This window comes from Myotis yumanensis, unplaced genomic scaffold, assembly GCF_028538775.1.
Source record: "Myotis yumanensis isolate MYYU_CA2020_CCGP unplaced genomic scaffold, mMyoYum1.0.hap1 SCAF_6, whole genome shotgun sequence".
NCBI classification, from domain to species: domain Eukaryota; kingdom Metazoa; phylum Chordata; class Mammalia; order Chiroptera; family Vespertilionidae; genus Myotis; species Myotis yumanensis.
Window position 1 is genome coordinate 84328264 of NW_027223757.1, and position 14901 is coordinate 84343164.

Here is a 14901-nt window from a genome sequence, read left to right on the forward strand (position 1 = left end):
CGCCCGCTGCCGGCTGCCCGCTGCCCGCTGCCCACTGGCCCGCTTCGGGCTCTCCCTGCGGCCGCGGTAGGGGGAGCCGGGCTGGGAAGGGAGGGAGTGGATACGGACTCCGAGCGGTGACCGGTCCCGCGCGTCCTAAGCCGAGGCCCCTTAGCGGCCGCCGCAACCGCTAGAGACGAGGACAAGCGCGCAGCAGCGCCCGGGCGGCCGCCGATCGCGCGTCCCGGCCCACAGCCCAGGCACGGACGGCACGGTCCGCCCCGCCGGGCGACCTCGGCGCCTCCGCCGCCCCGACCGGCTCCGCCCCGGGCCCCGGCGTTCCTCGTCGCCTCCGCCGCCGCCGCCGCCGCCGCCGCCACCATCACCTCCGCCGCCGCCGCCACCTCCGCAGCCTCCTGCGCCTCTGCCGCGGCCGCTGCGCCCGCTCCGGCCGCGACCCCAGCCCGGGCCCCGACCTGAGCCCCGACCGCGCCCGGGGCCCTGCCAGCCTCGCCCGCGGCCTGGGCCCCGGCCCCGGCACTGGAGGTCCAGCCGTGGGTACGATGCTGCCCAGCTCCATCCAGATTTCAGGGGAGCCGTTGTCGGGCGCCGAGGTGCGGGACATCTGCCGCGGCCTGCGCGACAACGCCGTGCGCCTGCTCTCCCTGCGCGGCTGCCGCCTCTGCGACCGCGACTTCGGTCGCATCTGCCGGGCCCTCGCCGGGGCCACGTCCCTGGCGCAGCTCAACCTTAACCTGGGCGTCGTGTCCAGCCCCAGCCGCATCAAGCAGCTGGCGGAGGCGCTGCGGACCAACCGCTCCATCCAGTCCCTCTTGTGAGTGTGCTGTCCCGAAAGGGGTCCCTCCTCGCACTCCCTGCCACCCCTTCCTCCGCGCACCTCCCTGAGCCTCTCTGCACCGCCTCCCTCTTTCCCCTGACACCCCTCCCTCTCCCTCTGCCTCCACCCTCCCAGCACATCCCTCCTCCGGAACCAGCACCCGCAGCCTCACCCCAAAGCAGATGGGATACCCACCCCTTCCTGGTGGGGCACGTGCACCTCTCACCTAGTCACCGCATTGACTTCTGGGGGCAGCTCCTCAGTCCCCCAAAAGGAACACTGCCCGACATCCTCCTACTGAGGCACCCTAATCCACCCCACCCCCTTCTCTGCCCTCTGTCCTGGGTCCCAGGAAACCGTCTACCTGCGTTCCTCTCTAGACTAGAGTCTAGACTAGAGTCAGAGACTCTGTCTAGACTTTCTGGAATTTCCTTTCTCCCTCCCCAAAGCCTTGCCTGAGTGCCCTCCTCTCCTCAGGGCTCACCTCTTCCCCCACAGATAGGGCTGATGACTGCGTAACCTCTGCTCTCTGGTCTCACCCCCCAGCCTGCATGGGAGCCCCCTGAGAGATGCGGGGTTGGCCTTGCTGAACCCAGCCCTGGCCCTCCATCCTGCCCTTGTGGCTCTGGACCTGGGGGACTGCATGCTGGGTGATGAAGCCATCAACCTCATCTGTGGCCTCCTCCCCCCAGATGGGGCCAAGTCTGGTGAGCAGGGCCCTGCTAAGGGCAGGGGCTGGTGTGGCCTTGATGAAAAGCTAAATGCAGAGGGCAGGGGCCCCAGCCCAGAGCGGAGGGCTCTGACAGTGTGGGTGAGAATGTATTTTAAATGTTTCAGGAAGGAGGAGGATTAGGGGTTGAACAGGATGGCGAATCTGAAATCAAGTTCTGGTGGGCAGGGAGGGCAGGGTCTCTAACGGCACTGGAGTTCTGTAGTGGGGGTGGGGTGCCTCCCAGCCACTAGGGACACCCCAGAGATCTAGGGCAGGGTAGGAGCTTAAAGAGGGCCTGACACTTTCCCATCCTGGTTTCTCCTTGCGATGTTGCCCAGGTCTCAAGGAGTTAACGCTGAGTGCCAACCCTGGCATCACTCCTAAGGGCTGGAGCCGCCTTGCCATTGCTGTGGCCCACAGCTCCCAGGTCCGCGTCCTCAATTTGGACTACAACCCCCTGGGTGAGGCTCAAGAAAACTTCCTTAGATTCTCCCCCGCCCCCCCCCCATCCAAGAACCTGGGACCATCGGTTGCCACGGTAACCCCCACACTGGGGAAGGGAAAATGGAGGGGGGTCTGGGAGGTAGCAGAGGAGCCACCTGTGTGGGGGACCAGATAGATGACCAACAGGTAGATCAAAGCATCCATCACCACTTCCAGCTCGCTTCATGCATTCACTCACCAATCACAATGCTCTGCTCCTGGCTACCTACCAATTGTCAGCGTTTCCTGGCCTGGGGGTGGGACCCAAGGTTGTTGGGGCGATGGGGAAGCTGTCTGGGAGGAAGGGTTCGCAGGCCTGTGCATGAATGTAGATGAGTATGTGTGTGTGCGTGCTGTCTCCCAAGGTGATCATGTGGCAGGGATGCTGGCTGTGGCTGTGGCCTCCAGTCGCACCCTAGAGGTCCTAGACTTGGAGAGCACAGGGCTCACCAACCAGTCTGCTCAGGTGAGATATCTTCATGTTTGGGGAAGGCCTGGGGGTGGGGAAGGGGGAGTTAGCCAGGGTGTCTGAACGAAAGGGTGGCAGGCTGGAGTCAAGGAAGCCACCTTAACCGAGTTTATTCTTTTCCATACTCTTTTCTATCCCAGACCCTGCTGGACATGGTGGAGAATTACCCCACAGCTTTGCGGAGCCTGGTGTTGGCTGAGAACAGCATCAGCCCAGAGCTGCAGCAGCAGATCTGTGACCTCCTTTCTGAGGGAGAAGAGGAGGAGGAGGTGGCAGGAGGGCCTGGTCACACCCAGGAAGGAGAGAGGGGGCGGGAGCCTGCCGCCCACCCGAGGGGAAGCAGTTCCTGGATGTGCCCCAGTGGTAAGAGCCTTGTGGGTTGATGGGAGCCAGGTCTGAAGAGGCTTGGGACCCGGGAGGATGGGTGTGGGAAACCTGGGCCACTTTCTTCCTATTTATAGTCCCCTTTGCAGGAACAAATGGTGGTCTGAACACCCCTCTTGCTTTCCACAGATCCCAGCTCTCAGATGGTGCTAATGACGTCAGGACTAGGGGACAGTCTGTTGGCTGAGACCGAGATGTGACTCTCCACTTGGGCTTCCACACATTATTACATTCGCCTCTGTCCCCAGCACCTTGCCCCAGATACCAGGGTCAGGCCCTGGGGCTTGGGAGGGAGGGGGTTGCCTGGGGCTCTGGCAGCTCCTGGCAGTGTGAGGGGAGGCTCTGGAAGCTGTGAATGAGCACCAGCCTTGGGGGCACTCGAACACAAGGCAGTGGCTCTGGACTTGTTGGCAGCTCTGGCTGCAGCCCGCTGGCTCGGAAGAGATTTTTATGAACTCTACAACCTGGCGTATGGCTGTGGTCACTTGGGGCTGGCAGTAGGGGAGGAAGTGACATTATCATTAGGCACCTCTAGGGGGCAGTGCCACCCCACAGCCAAAGCATCCCCTGGCCCCAAGTCTCAAACTAGTCTGACTCAGACCTTGCACTGCTAGGTGACACCTCACACAGGCCCTATAACAGTATAACTGAGGTAAAGAGCTTACCTCCAGAGCTGGGCTGGACTCCACCTCAAGGGGAGACACAGGGGCCTCATCAAGGTTACTAAGGTCCACTCTCCCACTGCCTGATGCTCTGTGCCCAGGGAAGGCCCAGGCAGAGTGGGGCAAGGGAGAATCACCAGCAAAAAGTAGGACATCACAGGGACTGGGAATACTCAAGGATGGGGAGCAGAACCGTCAGTAATAGACAAATTGGCCCATAACAGTAAAATAGTTTTATTTAATTTTAAAATCATCAATGTGAAAATTTCCCAAAGCTGGGAGTAACAGTCTAGAGCCAAGATTAGGAGGGGAGCCAGGCCTCATCTAGAGCCCAGCTGGAGGCCCGAGGCCTGCCCTCCGCTCCCTTCCAGAGGGAACAGCTGAGGAGAGCCCTGAGTCAGCCCTCTCCCACCCCGGAGGGCGCGCTGTGCCAGGCCCCTTAAAGGCAATGGCTGTGCAAGGGATTCTGGGGGAGAGGGAAACAGGTAAAAAATAGAAAGGTTAATAGAAAATAGGAATTAGAGGTTAATAATCCCAATAACACCCCCTCATCAAAAAACAAAACAACACAACACCTCATGGCTATGAGAGGAAGAGGGAGGATGAACACTGATGTGATGAGCCCCTCAGCTCCCCAAAACAGCCCGATTTGGGCTGGACTGATTTGAAGAAAGACCTTGAGCCCTGGCTGCATGTTACCTTCAGAGAATAAATATTTCAAGAAGGGGAAAACCATGAGGCAAGCTGGTGCCAGTCAGTCAATGCAGCTGAAAGGCCTGGTGTGGCCCACCGCCTGGCCCTCCCGGTACAAGGAACAGAGCTGTGCAGGCCTAGAGGGACGCAAGTTCAAGGGCTTGGCTGGGGAGAGGACAATGAGCTGCAAGGATCAGGTCTCCTTGCAGTCCCAGTGCAGCAGTGGCAGGAAGGCAAGCAGGGGCCTCAATTGAGCAGATTGCCCTGCTCCTGGGCCTGGGTCAGGCTGTCCTTGCGGTGTAGGTGGTGTACCCCCATCCTCTTGGGGCTGCGCTGGGGCCGGCTGGAGCTGGGGAGTGCCCGGGTCCTGCCCTCAGTGTGGGAAGCACCAGGCCCTGTCTCTGTGCCAGTATCACGGGGCAGCAGGCTCTGCTGTTCTTCCTCAGGGCTGATGGGCAGATTCAGCTCTTCCTCATCTTCCTCCCTGGGAAGGCCAGAGTTGGGTTCTGTTGGCAGCAAGAGCCCACTCTCACCAGGTGGGGAAGAAGGTGCCTGAACCTCCTCCTCTCTGTCAGCGGGGCTCAGAGCAAACTGGCGCTGCAGCTCAGGGAGCGGCTCATGTCCATAAGCCGTGCACTGGGCCACAGCGGCCGGTGGAGTGCGGTCAACAAATGCCCGCTGCCAGCTGGCCAGCAGGTCCTCCTCAGAGCTGGCAGAGCTGGCTGGGGCACTGAGTATTGGGGGGGCTGGGCTGGGCTGGTGGTGGGGTGAGGCCTGGGCGGAGGCAGGGCTGCTGGGCACTGGGCTCGGACGGCCCCGCTCACCCCCCTCCTCCACCAGGCTCAGGGAAATGGCCTGGCGGGTGGCATACGTGCAGTTGGGCAGGGGGCTGTTGCGGGGGATTCGCACCTTATCCTCAGAGAACTCTATTACCTTCCGGCCGGGATACAGAGGGTGTGGTGGAGATGGGGTGGGGTAGGGGCTTAGCTTCTCAAAGGCTGGCAGAGGCACCTCCTCATCTGGGGAGCCCCCAGCGGTGCTCAGAGAGTGGCACTCCCCATTGGGTTGAGGGATGGGGCTGCCAGGGACTGGGGGACTGGCTAGGTCACCTGGGGCACCCCCACTCATGTCTACATGCACAAAGACATCCTCAGCCAAGGGACGCCCAGCACTGCCTGACTGGGCCGAATTGAGCAATAGAGACTCCGGCTTCTCCAACACGCGGGCAATGACCGAGGTGGGTACCACAGCCCCTGGTGCCAGGCTGGGGGCAGGGTCCGGGCTGGCAGCCTCTTGACCACTGTGCAGATGTTTCCGAACCATGTCCTGTAGCTCACAGGGCAGCTGGGGTAAAGAAGCAGAAGGGAAGAGAGACATGAATGATCCCAACCTAAGACAGGCTGACTGGTGGCAAAACACGGCTACCGCATGCAAGCACCACGGCGTGCTTGGCACCCTGCTGTCTCCTGTGCTTGCAGCACGCCCAGGTACATCCTCATTTCACACATAAACAGGCTCATTGGGGCTAAAATAACTTGAAGCTTTTGATTAACACCAGCAGGATCTGAACCCAGAACTGGTGCTAAGGCCCACGTGCTCTCGAACTTCTGTCTCCCCCATCTTAGTAGTAGTTTCTCCCCAAACCGGATGTAAGTTTGAGGCTCTGTACTGACCGACAGCCTTGGGAATGTCCCACTGCTTGTCGGCCCCATCAACCTTGGGCCTGAGGGTCTTGGGTCTAGAGTTTGCCCTTTGGGGTCAGGGGATCAGTTGGGCCTAATACTCTCTCAATATTCTTATGGCTGATAGCTCTGGCCACCCCTCCTTCCTGCATGGGATCCTGAAACTGAGGCCCTCTCTCCCTGTCTCTGTTCCAAAAATACCAACAGGCCAACCCTCAGCCCTAGTGATGGGCCAGTGACAGCATACAGGATACCAACCAGTGGCAGAGTTGACTGGCTTGAGAGGAGACATTTAGGCAAAGCAGAAAGGGGTAGTGAAAGGCAAGGGCATGGAGAGAGATGTAGAAACTGGAGTTAGAAGAGTCCTAAAAAGGCCGGACTGACACTGTTGGGGCAGGTATTGTACTCACATCAGCGAACTTGTGGTTACGGAAGTGGGATTTGTTGCACTTGAGGAGCTGCACAGCCAGGTTGCAGTCCAGCCGGTACCGCTCCTGCAGATACAAATGTGGCTCAGAGTCCAGCCCTGCCCCAGGGAGCAGGGCTGGGCCAGGAATAGCCGGCCACAGGCAAGGAAGGCCTGGGAAGTGCACATACGTTGAGCTCCTCCAGCTTGTTGATGGTGTTCTTGGCATCCAGCAGCTTGTTGGTCAGCTCTACAATCTCCCAGTCCAGTGTCTTCCTATCCATCTCAGCCTTCTTGATCTGAAGCACGAGACCTGTGGTGAACCCAGTCCACGCCCCAGCCAGCCCTTCCTCCCCTTCCCTCCTCCCAGCCCGAGACACAGGAAGCCACAAGTGCTAGGGCAGCCAAGGCGGATGGAATAGAGACAGACAATGGACAGACAGAAGGAGACCAGACACTCTCCTGTTCTCCAGGCTGACTGTGGGGCAGGGGCTTTCTGAGCATGACCTGGGCCCAGCAGTGTAAGAGGCTGCCCATCCCTTGAGGGAACTCTACACACCAGGCAAGGGGCTGTACCTGAGAGGTGAGAACCGTGCAAACCCAGGCACTGAAGCCTATGTATGTGGGTGTTTCCAGGATCAGGCTAGGAAGAGGGAGGAGGGAGTAGGCTGGGTGGCAGCTGGGGGGCGGGGCGGGGGGGGGGGCGGGGGGGGGGGGGCTGCGAGATTATCTAGATGAGCTGGAAGGGAGCTGCTGGCTCCAAAGCAGCCTTCTGATCTTCAGGTCATAGGCTGCGTCGACGGCCCCTTCCCCCGAAAGGCCTGGGCTTGCTGCCAGTGCAGCCGAGAGGCTGTGTGTTCAGTAGTGACATCAATCAGTACCTCTGCCTAGGCCGAGAGCAGGCTCCCAGCTGTCCCCTAGGAAGGAGGCACTGACTACTGAACAGGCCTCACATAAGAAAGAGAATAGGACTGGGCAGAGGGAAATGACCAGGGCCCCGGCAATCCCAGATCTCCACTGAGGAGGAGGCCAGGGTAAGGGAGAAAACACACAACTCAGACGCAACTGCAAAAATCCAGCTGTGGCTAAGAGAGGCCTGAGAGGAGAGTGCAGCAGCAACGGTGGCAGCATGAGGGGAAGACGAGGAGAGAAGAGAAACAGTGTGAGCATTAAGACAGTCCTGACTTGCAGAGCACACTGCGGTCCCCTCCCCACCACTGCCCCCGCCTCCCTCCCCAAGCCCCTGGGCAGAAAGGCATTCCCTTGGCAAGTCCTAGCCCCCTGCTATGCTGTGAGCACAGTGCCAGCCGGACTGCCCTCTTGGACAGGTTACCAGCGTGTGCAGCTTGTCCTCCAGCTCCTGGTTGGTCCTCTGGGAAGCTGTGTAGCTGTTCTGCAGCCTGTAGAGGAATACAAGGTGGCCCCTGGGTCAAGGTCCTGTTTTCCAGGCCCTGGTCAGCCTCTCCTTCGTGAGGGATCTTGGGCAAGTCATTCTCCTCCCCGAACTTCAGTTTTTTCACCAGAATCAGATGAGGCCTCTTCCAGCTAATCCCCAATGATGGGGAGATGTGTGCATGTGTCCTAGCCCCTTGTTCCCATACCTGCGGAACTTGTCCTTAAATTTGTCCAGCTCCTCGCGGCTCTGGCCCAGCTCCAGCTCCAGGCAGTCCTGCCCAATTTCCAGCTCGCGCTCCAGGGCCTCGGTGCGCCTGGTGGCCAAGGCCAGGCGCCTGCGAAGCTCTTCATTCTCCTGCTGCAACAGCCTGGCCGGGAAGGAGTCAAGGGCAAAGGGGCATTAGAGATAGAAGGGCCAGCCCTGGAGCCCCAGGCTGGTCAGGGAGGAAGTAGGGATGACATGAAGACAGGCAACTAGGGGCAGGGGACTCTTGAACCTCAGCCCTTCTGGCCCAGGGAACACAGCCTGGCTTGGAGAGTGGGGGAGGCAGAGGGGATAGTAGATGGTCGTCCCCCCACCCTCCCCCTTACTGGAGAAGAATGAGAAGACAGAATTGGGTGGGGGGATTCTACGTCTGTCTCTGGTTACAGCCCAAGCCCGCCAGCCACCAAGCCCCCAGCTCCAGTTTCCCCATTGCACTACCAGCCTGCTCCATTATTAATCTCCTGGAAATCCAGCCCAGCACTGCCCCCTCTCCAGAGGCCTCACATGGCTGACGGAAAGGGCTCCAGGGAGGCAGCTGGCACAGAAGGGCCAGACTCTGGGGAAGAGCTTGCTGGCAAGAGCAGGCCCTCAGAGCCATCCCCTCCTTGATGCCAGGTTCTCTTGCAGCCCATGGAACCTGTTTTTTCAAAGGAATATCCACACCAAGCCTCCTCCCAGGGTCCCTAAACCACCCCACCCCAACCCAACATTTACCTCTACCTAATCCAAGGAAAAGCCCAACTACACCACCAGCCTCGCCCGGAGCTAAGGGGACAGAGCTGAGGCAGGGCAGGCTCTCGGGCAGCAGATACTCACTTCATCCTCTCTGCGTCAGTCAGGGACTCCTGGGCACAAAAGAACAGAAGCTTGAGGCTCAGCTCTAGGCCACAGGCCTCCTGCTAGGCCCACCCTCCAGAAAGCCCTGGGAAGGGCCATTTCTGAAGCCCAAAGACTCTCACAGCAGAAGTGGGCTGCAGTGAGTGTCCTGTAGAGATGGAGGCAATCCAGTAATGCCCAGACAAGCCTAGACCACTTTCCCATGCCAACTAGAAGATTCAAGAACCCCTTCCAACCCTCACCAGCTCCAATCCCTCTTAGGCCTAGAGCCAGTTGCACATAAGTCCTGGTGCCCATGCCACCTCTCCCAGGGAAAGAGCCTCTCAGCTGTTCACCGGGATGCTGAGCCCGGCAGGCGTGGCAGAGACCTTCCAGGGAAGTGAAGAAACCCGGCTGAGATGTAGCAGCGTCCCGAGCTCTGACCATCAGGCAGAGTCAGGCCCTCACAGAGGCTCGGGAGGAGCAAGTGCATGAGAGAAGGAGACCCGCTGGGCTGATCCTGACAGAGGAGTGAAGTGTCTCTCCTTGCTTTTAACCTCCTACTCCATCCTCCCAAAATCCCTATGTTGGTCACAGCCCAAGAGTCAGGGCTCAGCCAGACACAGCGCTGAACAGGCACGTGCTATGGCGAGAGGGAAATGTCACTCCAAAGAAAACTGACCGCTTCACACACCAGTCGGGGTCAGGAAAATGCGGTGGGTGGCCCAGACTATGGACTTTGGAGCCACTAACACCTGGAGTCGATCCGTTTCTACCACAGGCTGGTTGTATTAACCTTACTGAGCCTGGGGTCCTCATCTACAAAACCAGGGCACCCAGCACAATACCTGGCCTGTTTATTCACTGTTCACTGAGCTGAAATGGGCCAGTCACGGCATCTCTGCCCTGACTCTGACCCAGGCGGCCATGGTACCCTGATGCTCAGCATGTGCTGAAACCGGGCAGCAAGGAGAATAAACCACCACCACACTCGTTTCCTCCTGCTAGTGAGCTTAATGAGGGAGGATAACCGATGTCTTTAACAAACGTGAGCCAAAGTAAAGCTGGAGGAAGGGCCTGACTTCCGGGGACAGTGAGGAACAGCTGGTCTGGTGGAAGGAGCTGGAGCATCGCCTCCCCACAGCCCCCCGAGGAGCTGCAGGTTGACGGCTCTCCTCCACCAGTGGAGGACGAGTCCCAGCCTCCAGCAGGTTAGGGCCCCTCAGTCTGGGGGGCTGCCTCTCATAGAGAGAGCAATACTGCATGTGTGGGGTCATTTCTGCAGAGCTACCAAGACTCTGGGGCTTCCTGACACGTGGACATGTGCTCATGGCTGGCCTCTAGGAGCCCACACTGCCCCCACCAGCAATGCCATACTCTCACCCCAACTCAGGGGGCCAGAGTCCCCTCAGGCGGGAGAAGTCAGCCAGACAGCCAGCTTCAGAGGCCCACCTCTGCCAGGCAAAGTGGGGGTGCCGGTCTTGCTGACCTGCTGCTCCAGCTGGGACCCAGGAGCTTCCAGCCGCAGCTCCCGATGCTCAGGCGGTGCCTTGCGGTAGGGTTTCTTAGCAGGGGCCGCACTGGTCATTCTGGGGGGCAAGGGCTCCTCAACCTGCTGAGGAGAAGCCAGGGAGGAGGAGCCTCAGAAATGAGGGCAAGTGGTCTCTGGACTGAGGAAGAGGACGGTGAGGGGGACAAAGGTAGGAGCCACCAGGCAGGCCCACAGACTCGGGCATGGCTGGGGTCACTAGAAGGGCTGGATGCTAGTGTGTCGGCGCCCAAGGAGTTAGGGGAGTGCTGAGGGGGGCATGGATCCAAGGGGAACAGAGGGGTGGGAAAGGCAAGACCTGGGGCCTAGGCACCAGGAAGAATGCACTTGCCCGAGGAGTGGGCGGCGAGTGTGAAGGCTGCCACCACGTCCTGTGTGGGCTCAGAAGGAGGCCTCGAAGGGAAAACTGCCCTCTACACATACCAGCTCCCTCTACTCTAAAATGGGGAAGAACAGCACTGGTTTCACAGGGTTATTGTGAGATTAGGTAAAGCACTGAGAACAGCACCTGGCACTTAGGAAATGGTGAATAAACGTTACCTTAAAAAGTATAACTGCAAAAAAAAAAAATAACTGTAACCAGAAAGTAAGGCTTTGAGGATATTCACCCAACCCAGGCTCCTCAGCGGGGTCTCTGAGCTCGACAGAGTCCTGAAGACCAAGCCCCACTAGCCTCCATCAGTCTCCTTCACCAGCCCCGGGACAAGAGGCGCCGCCTGCCTGCCCCTCACCTGCCAGCCTCCCCAGAAGAGAGCCACGTGGGGTGCAGGCCTCACCAGGACATACCGTCTGTCCGTCAGCAGCCTGCTCTGTTCCGCTGTCCGGGAGTTAGCCCTCGGCTCTCCGCATCCCACGGCCCCTCCACTTCCTCTTGCCAAAAGCTCCTGAAACCGGAGAAGGGAAGAAAGTGGAAACCAGGTGTCAGCCGCCCGTCTGTCAGTGCCACAGGCCACCCTGCCCAGTCTGGGACCTGGAAGGCACCCCAGGGAGAGTCAGGCAGGAAAGCCATGGGACAGGGGGTCTGAGGGGGAAGCGGTGGGGGTGGGAGAGGACTAGAAGCACTGGGCTCCCGCCTGCTATGAATAGTCATGCATGTCTGTGTCTGTGTTCATGGTCGTGGCTTACACACATGCCCAATTCTGAAATAGGCCTGGTCCTGTCCTGTCCCTCTCCTACCCCACATCTGTCCTGTTCATCTCTCAGCATCTGCAAACAACTAAGAGGTTCGGAGAACATGGGCTGCACAAGAGAATACTAGGGAAAAGCCTCGTAGAGATGTAAGAAGATGCTGGAAAGAAAGCTCCTAGCAGTCTCCAGAAGGAACCCAAAGGCTACCTCTGTGTACACGATGGTAAACAGACTTTGTGATGAGGAGGGGAAGGCACAGGAGAGGAAATCTAAAAAAGGCAGCAGTTTAGAGCAATGATGGTTCTCAACCAGGGTGACTTTGGTCCCCCCTCACCCCCTTCTCAGGTATCTGGCAATGTCTGAAGATATTTCTGGTTATCACAACAGGAGTGGGTGCCATTGGCATGTAGTGGGTAGAGGCCAGGGCTGCGGCTAAACAGTCCGTGAGGCACGGGACACCCCCACGAGAAAGAATGATCAACACACAATGTTGACAGTGCCACAGCTGAGAAACTCTGGTGTAGACACCCAAGTCTGGGGAGCTGAGATGCTGGGGTCCCAGGCTCAGTGATGCTGACACACTGTGTGGCCCTTCCTCACTGGATAAGCCTTTCTCATCTGCCCCCGGTGGCAGGACTGAGTCACCTTGTGGTCCCCTCCAAGTTCTTGGGGTTCTGAGCTCTGCCCCCATCTGTAATAAACTAGGCTGCAGCAGGGGGGCAGCAGCCACCACAGGGACCAGCGGAGGCAGTAACCTTAGGTGGCCTTCTGGGCATAAACAATCTTCCCGCTGCCTTCACCTAACAGAGCTCGGGGCTGAGGGAAGCCTTGCGGGCTAGAGCGTGTGTTCCTGCTGCTGGGACATGCCCTGGCCATGACTCTTGTCACATTCCAACAGGGCCTGAGGCGGGGAGAAGGTGAGGGTGTAGGGAGGGCGGGGACGCAGGAGTGGCCTCCCTCCTCTGTCTGAACAGCTTGGGCTCTGGCCTGGGGTTCTGGGGAGCTGGGGTGTGACAGCAGGCACGAGCCGCCAACCTCCACCCCTTTGATGGAGAAGCAGAACGTGTCCCCACAGGGCACAAGCAGCAAGCTGTGTCGGGCTGACTCCCTGCACAGGAATCCGGGCGGGCCTGAAAGGACAGCACATTCCTGGGGTGTGGGGAGCAAACAAGTCACCCCCACAGGTTCCCCAGGGCTACTCCTCCAGAGGGCCCCAGGGTGAGAGTTCCTATGGCCTGGGGGAGAGGCCCGGGCAGCCCAAACCAGCCTGGGTACCTGGATTCTGATACACAGGGGGTGTAAGTGGAGGTGTGTATTTGAGCTGGGAAGGGGGTAGGGCCAGAAACACAGGAGTAAGTGTTACATGCAGCCAAAGAGACTCTACAAAACCCAGGGGAGGCTCCTGTGCTGGCCTCTGCCCTCTCTCCTTTTCTATGGAGATTCCAGGCCCCAGCTCCCATGATCCCCAGTCAGCTGGGTAGCCCCTCTTTCCCTGCAGGCCCCTTTACGTACCCTCCTCTATTCTCAGCTGCGGCTTTTCTTCCCTACCCTATTCCTGGCGGTGCCCACACTGTCCCCTAGGCGCCAGGACATGCATATGGGCAGGGAGGACACTGACTGCTCAGGTATCTGGTAATTCTACCTGTAAGGAGAGCAGCCTCGCTCCACGCTCCGCAGCCCTCACTCTAATTGCCACACGTCCCACAGCTCATCCTGCCTCATCCTGCCCTCAAGTCCCCACGCCCCAGCCCCTCAGTACATATTCCAGGAGCTTCCGCGGCCAGACAGTCTGGCTTGCTGAGGGGGCAGACAGAGTGGATGTGGGTGGCAGTGAAATGGGGAGTAGATGCAGGCACGGACGCTCTGGGACGGATGGTGGGGAGATGGGCTGGTTCCCTCCCAGCCAGAGCCGACTCTTTTCATGCATGTCAGTCACAGAGAGGGGAGCCACTCCCAACGGGGAACATGGAGGGCAATGCCCACCAGGGAGCCTGCAGTGTCCCCAACGCAAGTCCACGAGGGCGAGTCTGTGCCACTCCCTGCCCCGTGTCCATAAATACCAGGCCCTCGCTCCAACTCCGGAGATCCGCTCAGTGCCCCAGATTCAGCGTCTAGGGGCCCACGGTGCCGGCACTGAACAGGAACACACTGGGCCTGGCCGCCCGCTGTCCTGGACTAGGAGCGCCACAGGGAAGGACAGACCCAGGGGGAGAACGGTGCCAGGTGGTGTGGAGGACAGAACAAGAAGCAGCGGGACACTAGGCCGCAAGCTGGAGGAAGATAAAAGGTAAGCTGAAAGGCAGCAAGCAGACCCCCGCAGAAAGCCCAGCTACCAGGGACAGCCTCCACTGGCCAATCTCCACCCAGAGGTTCCCAGGTGGCCTTGCAGTGTTTCAGCCCAAGGCGGTCTCCAGCCCTGCACGGAGAAAAGGACTCCAGGGAAAACAGCTGGACGTTCGGAATGGGCCACGGGCCACGATGAGCAAGCAAGCAGCCTCCGGGCCTCTCGGTGCCCAGCTCTGGAAAATGGTCCTTGAAAGGTCTAGAAGTTGATGGGGGAAGAATATTACTCCAAAACTCCCTCAGCTTCAAGGAACTGGGGCAGAGGACTAAGGATGTGCAGCTACCAGATCACATGCTTGGTTTGTACGAGTACAGCTGTGCTCCGGGAGAAAGGCTGAGGCTGATGGTAAGTCCTCTGGCTGACCCAGTTTAGTCTGAGGCTCCTTGGGCTGGACCTGCAGGCACTGCTGAGGGAGATACCCAGAGCAGCAATAAACCCTCCTCCCTACCTCAGGGAGGTGAGGTGAGAAGAAAAAGCAGCCTCCTCCTTCCTCTTCTGCATAGTATTCATTCTTCACTTACTCAAAATCAGTTTGGAGGAGAGATTCAACCCCGTATCTGCTGGGGTGGAGGTGGGGCGGGGGGGGTGGTGGTGATAGCTTCCTAATTGCCATGTTGCAATCTGCCAGTCAGTGCAGGCCGCCTGTTGCCACCTGCCCTGTATTAAATACCTTCTCCCTGATTACAGCCCATGGGGCATGATTAGCTGCCTCCGGAGAACAAAGTCTGCTTTCATTGGAAATGGTACTCTCACGCACAGTGAACCCGCACTGTGAACCTGAACAGCTGAGCAGAGAGTGGAGACAGAGACCGATATAAGGAGAAATATGTGCCAGAAGTTGGCCGAGCAGTATTCTTTAATCAAAGGACAAAAATTTCGCCAAGCTTCACCCTTTAACCAGGAGGTGGGACTCATGCCTGCTCCTTTTGTGTGGATGTGAAGTGTGTGGATGTGACCAGGGACTTTCACTGTGATCAGGGATCACTGCTGCTGAAGATGGAGTCGTTTCCTGGAGAAAATTCTTCAGAATCCTGATTCTCTCCAAACCACTATCCTTACTCCTCCTACCACAATTAGTTCAGCTAATTGTGTCCTC

At 58.9% G+C, this 14901-nt stretch overlaps 2 protein-coding genes across 8 annotated transcripts in view; one reads left to right on the top strand and one right to left on the bottom strand.

Annotated features, from left to right (window-relative positions):
* Positions 1–4026, top strand: LRRC73 (leucine rich repeat containing 73). Its single transcript, XM_070418538.1, has 6 exons — positions 1–814; positions 1364–1524; positions 1868–1990; positions 2378–2478; positions 2622–2844; positions 2995–4026. Exons 1-6 carry the CDS (start codon positions 543–545, stop codon positions 3063–3065), a joined length of 951 nt encoding a protein of 316 aa, XP_070274639.1. The 5' UTR covers positions 1–542; the 3' UTR covers positions 3066–4026.
* TJAP1 (tight junction associated protein 1) overlaps positions 3746–14901 on the bottom strand; it is a 24798-nt gene continuing 13642 nt past the window's right edge. For 3 of the 7 annotated variants that reach the window (XM_070418531.1, XM_070418530.1, XM_070418533.1), the window contains 9 exons: positions 11120–11217; positions 10274–10399; positions 8785–8813; positions 7910–8071; positions 7642–7708; positions 7375–7404; positions 6500–6607; positions 6313–6396; positions 3746–5564 (listed from right to left, as the gene is read on the bottom strand). In XM_070418531.1, coding sequence (XP_070274632.1) covers positions 4467–5564; positions 6313–6396; positions 6500–6607; positions 7375–7404; positions 7642–7708; positions 7910–8071; positions 8785–8813; positions 10274–10372 — 1677 coding nt within the window. In that variant the 5' untranslated portion in view covers positions 10373–10399; positions 11120–11217 and the 3' untranslated portion in view covers positions 3746–4466. Of the gene's footprint in view, positions 5565–6312; positions 6397–6499; positions 6608–7374; positions 7405–7641; positions 7709–7909; positions 8072–8784; positions 8814–10167; positions 10200–10273; positions 10400–11064; positions 11078–11119; positions 11218–14901 lie in introns of those variants that run through there. The other 4 variants (XM_070418532.1, XM_070418534.1, XM_070418536.1 and 1 more) reach the window with 4 other exon arrangements.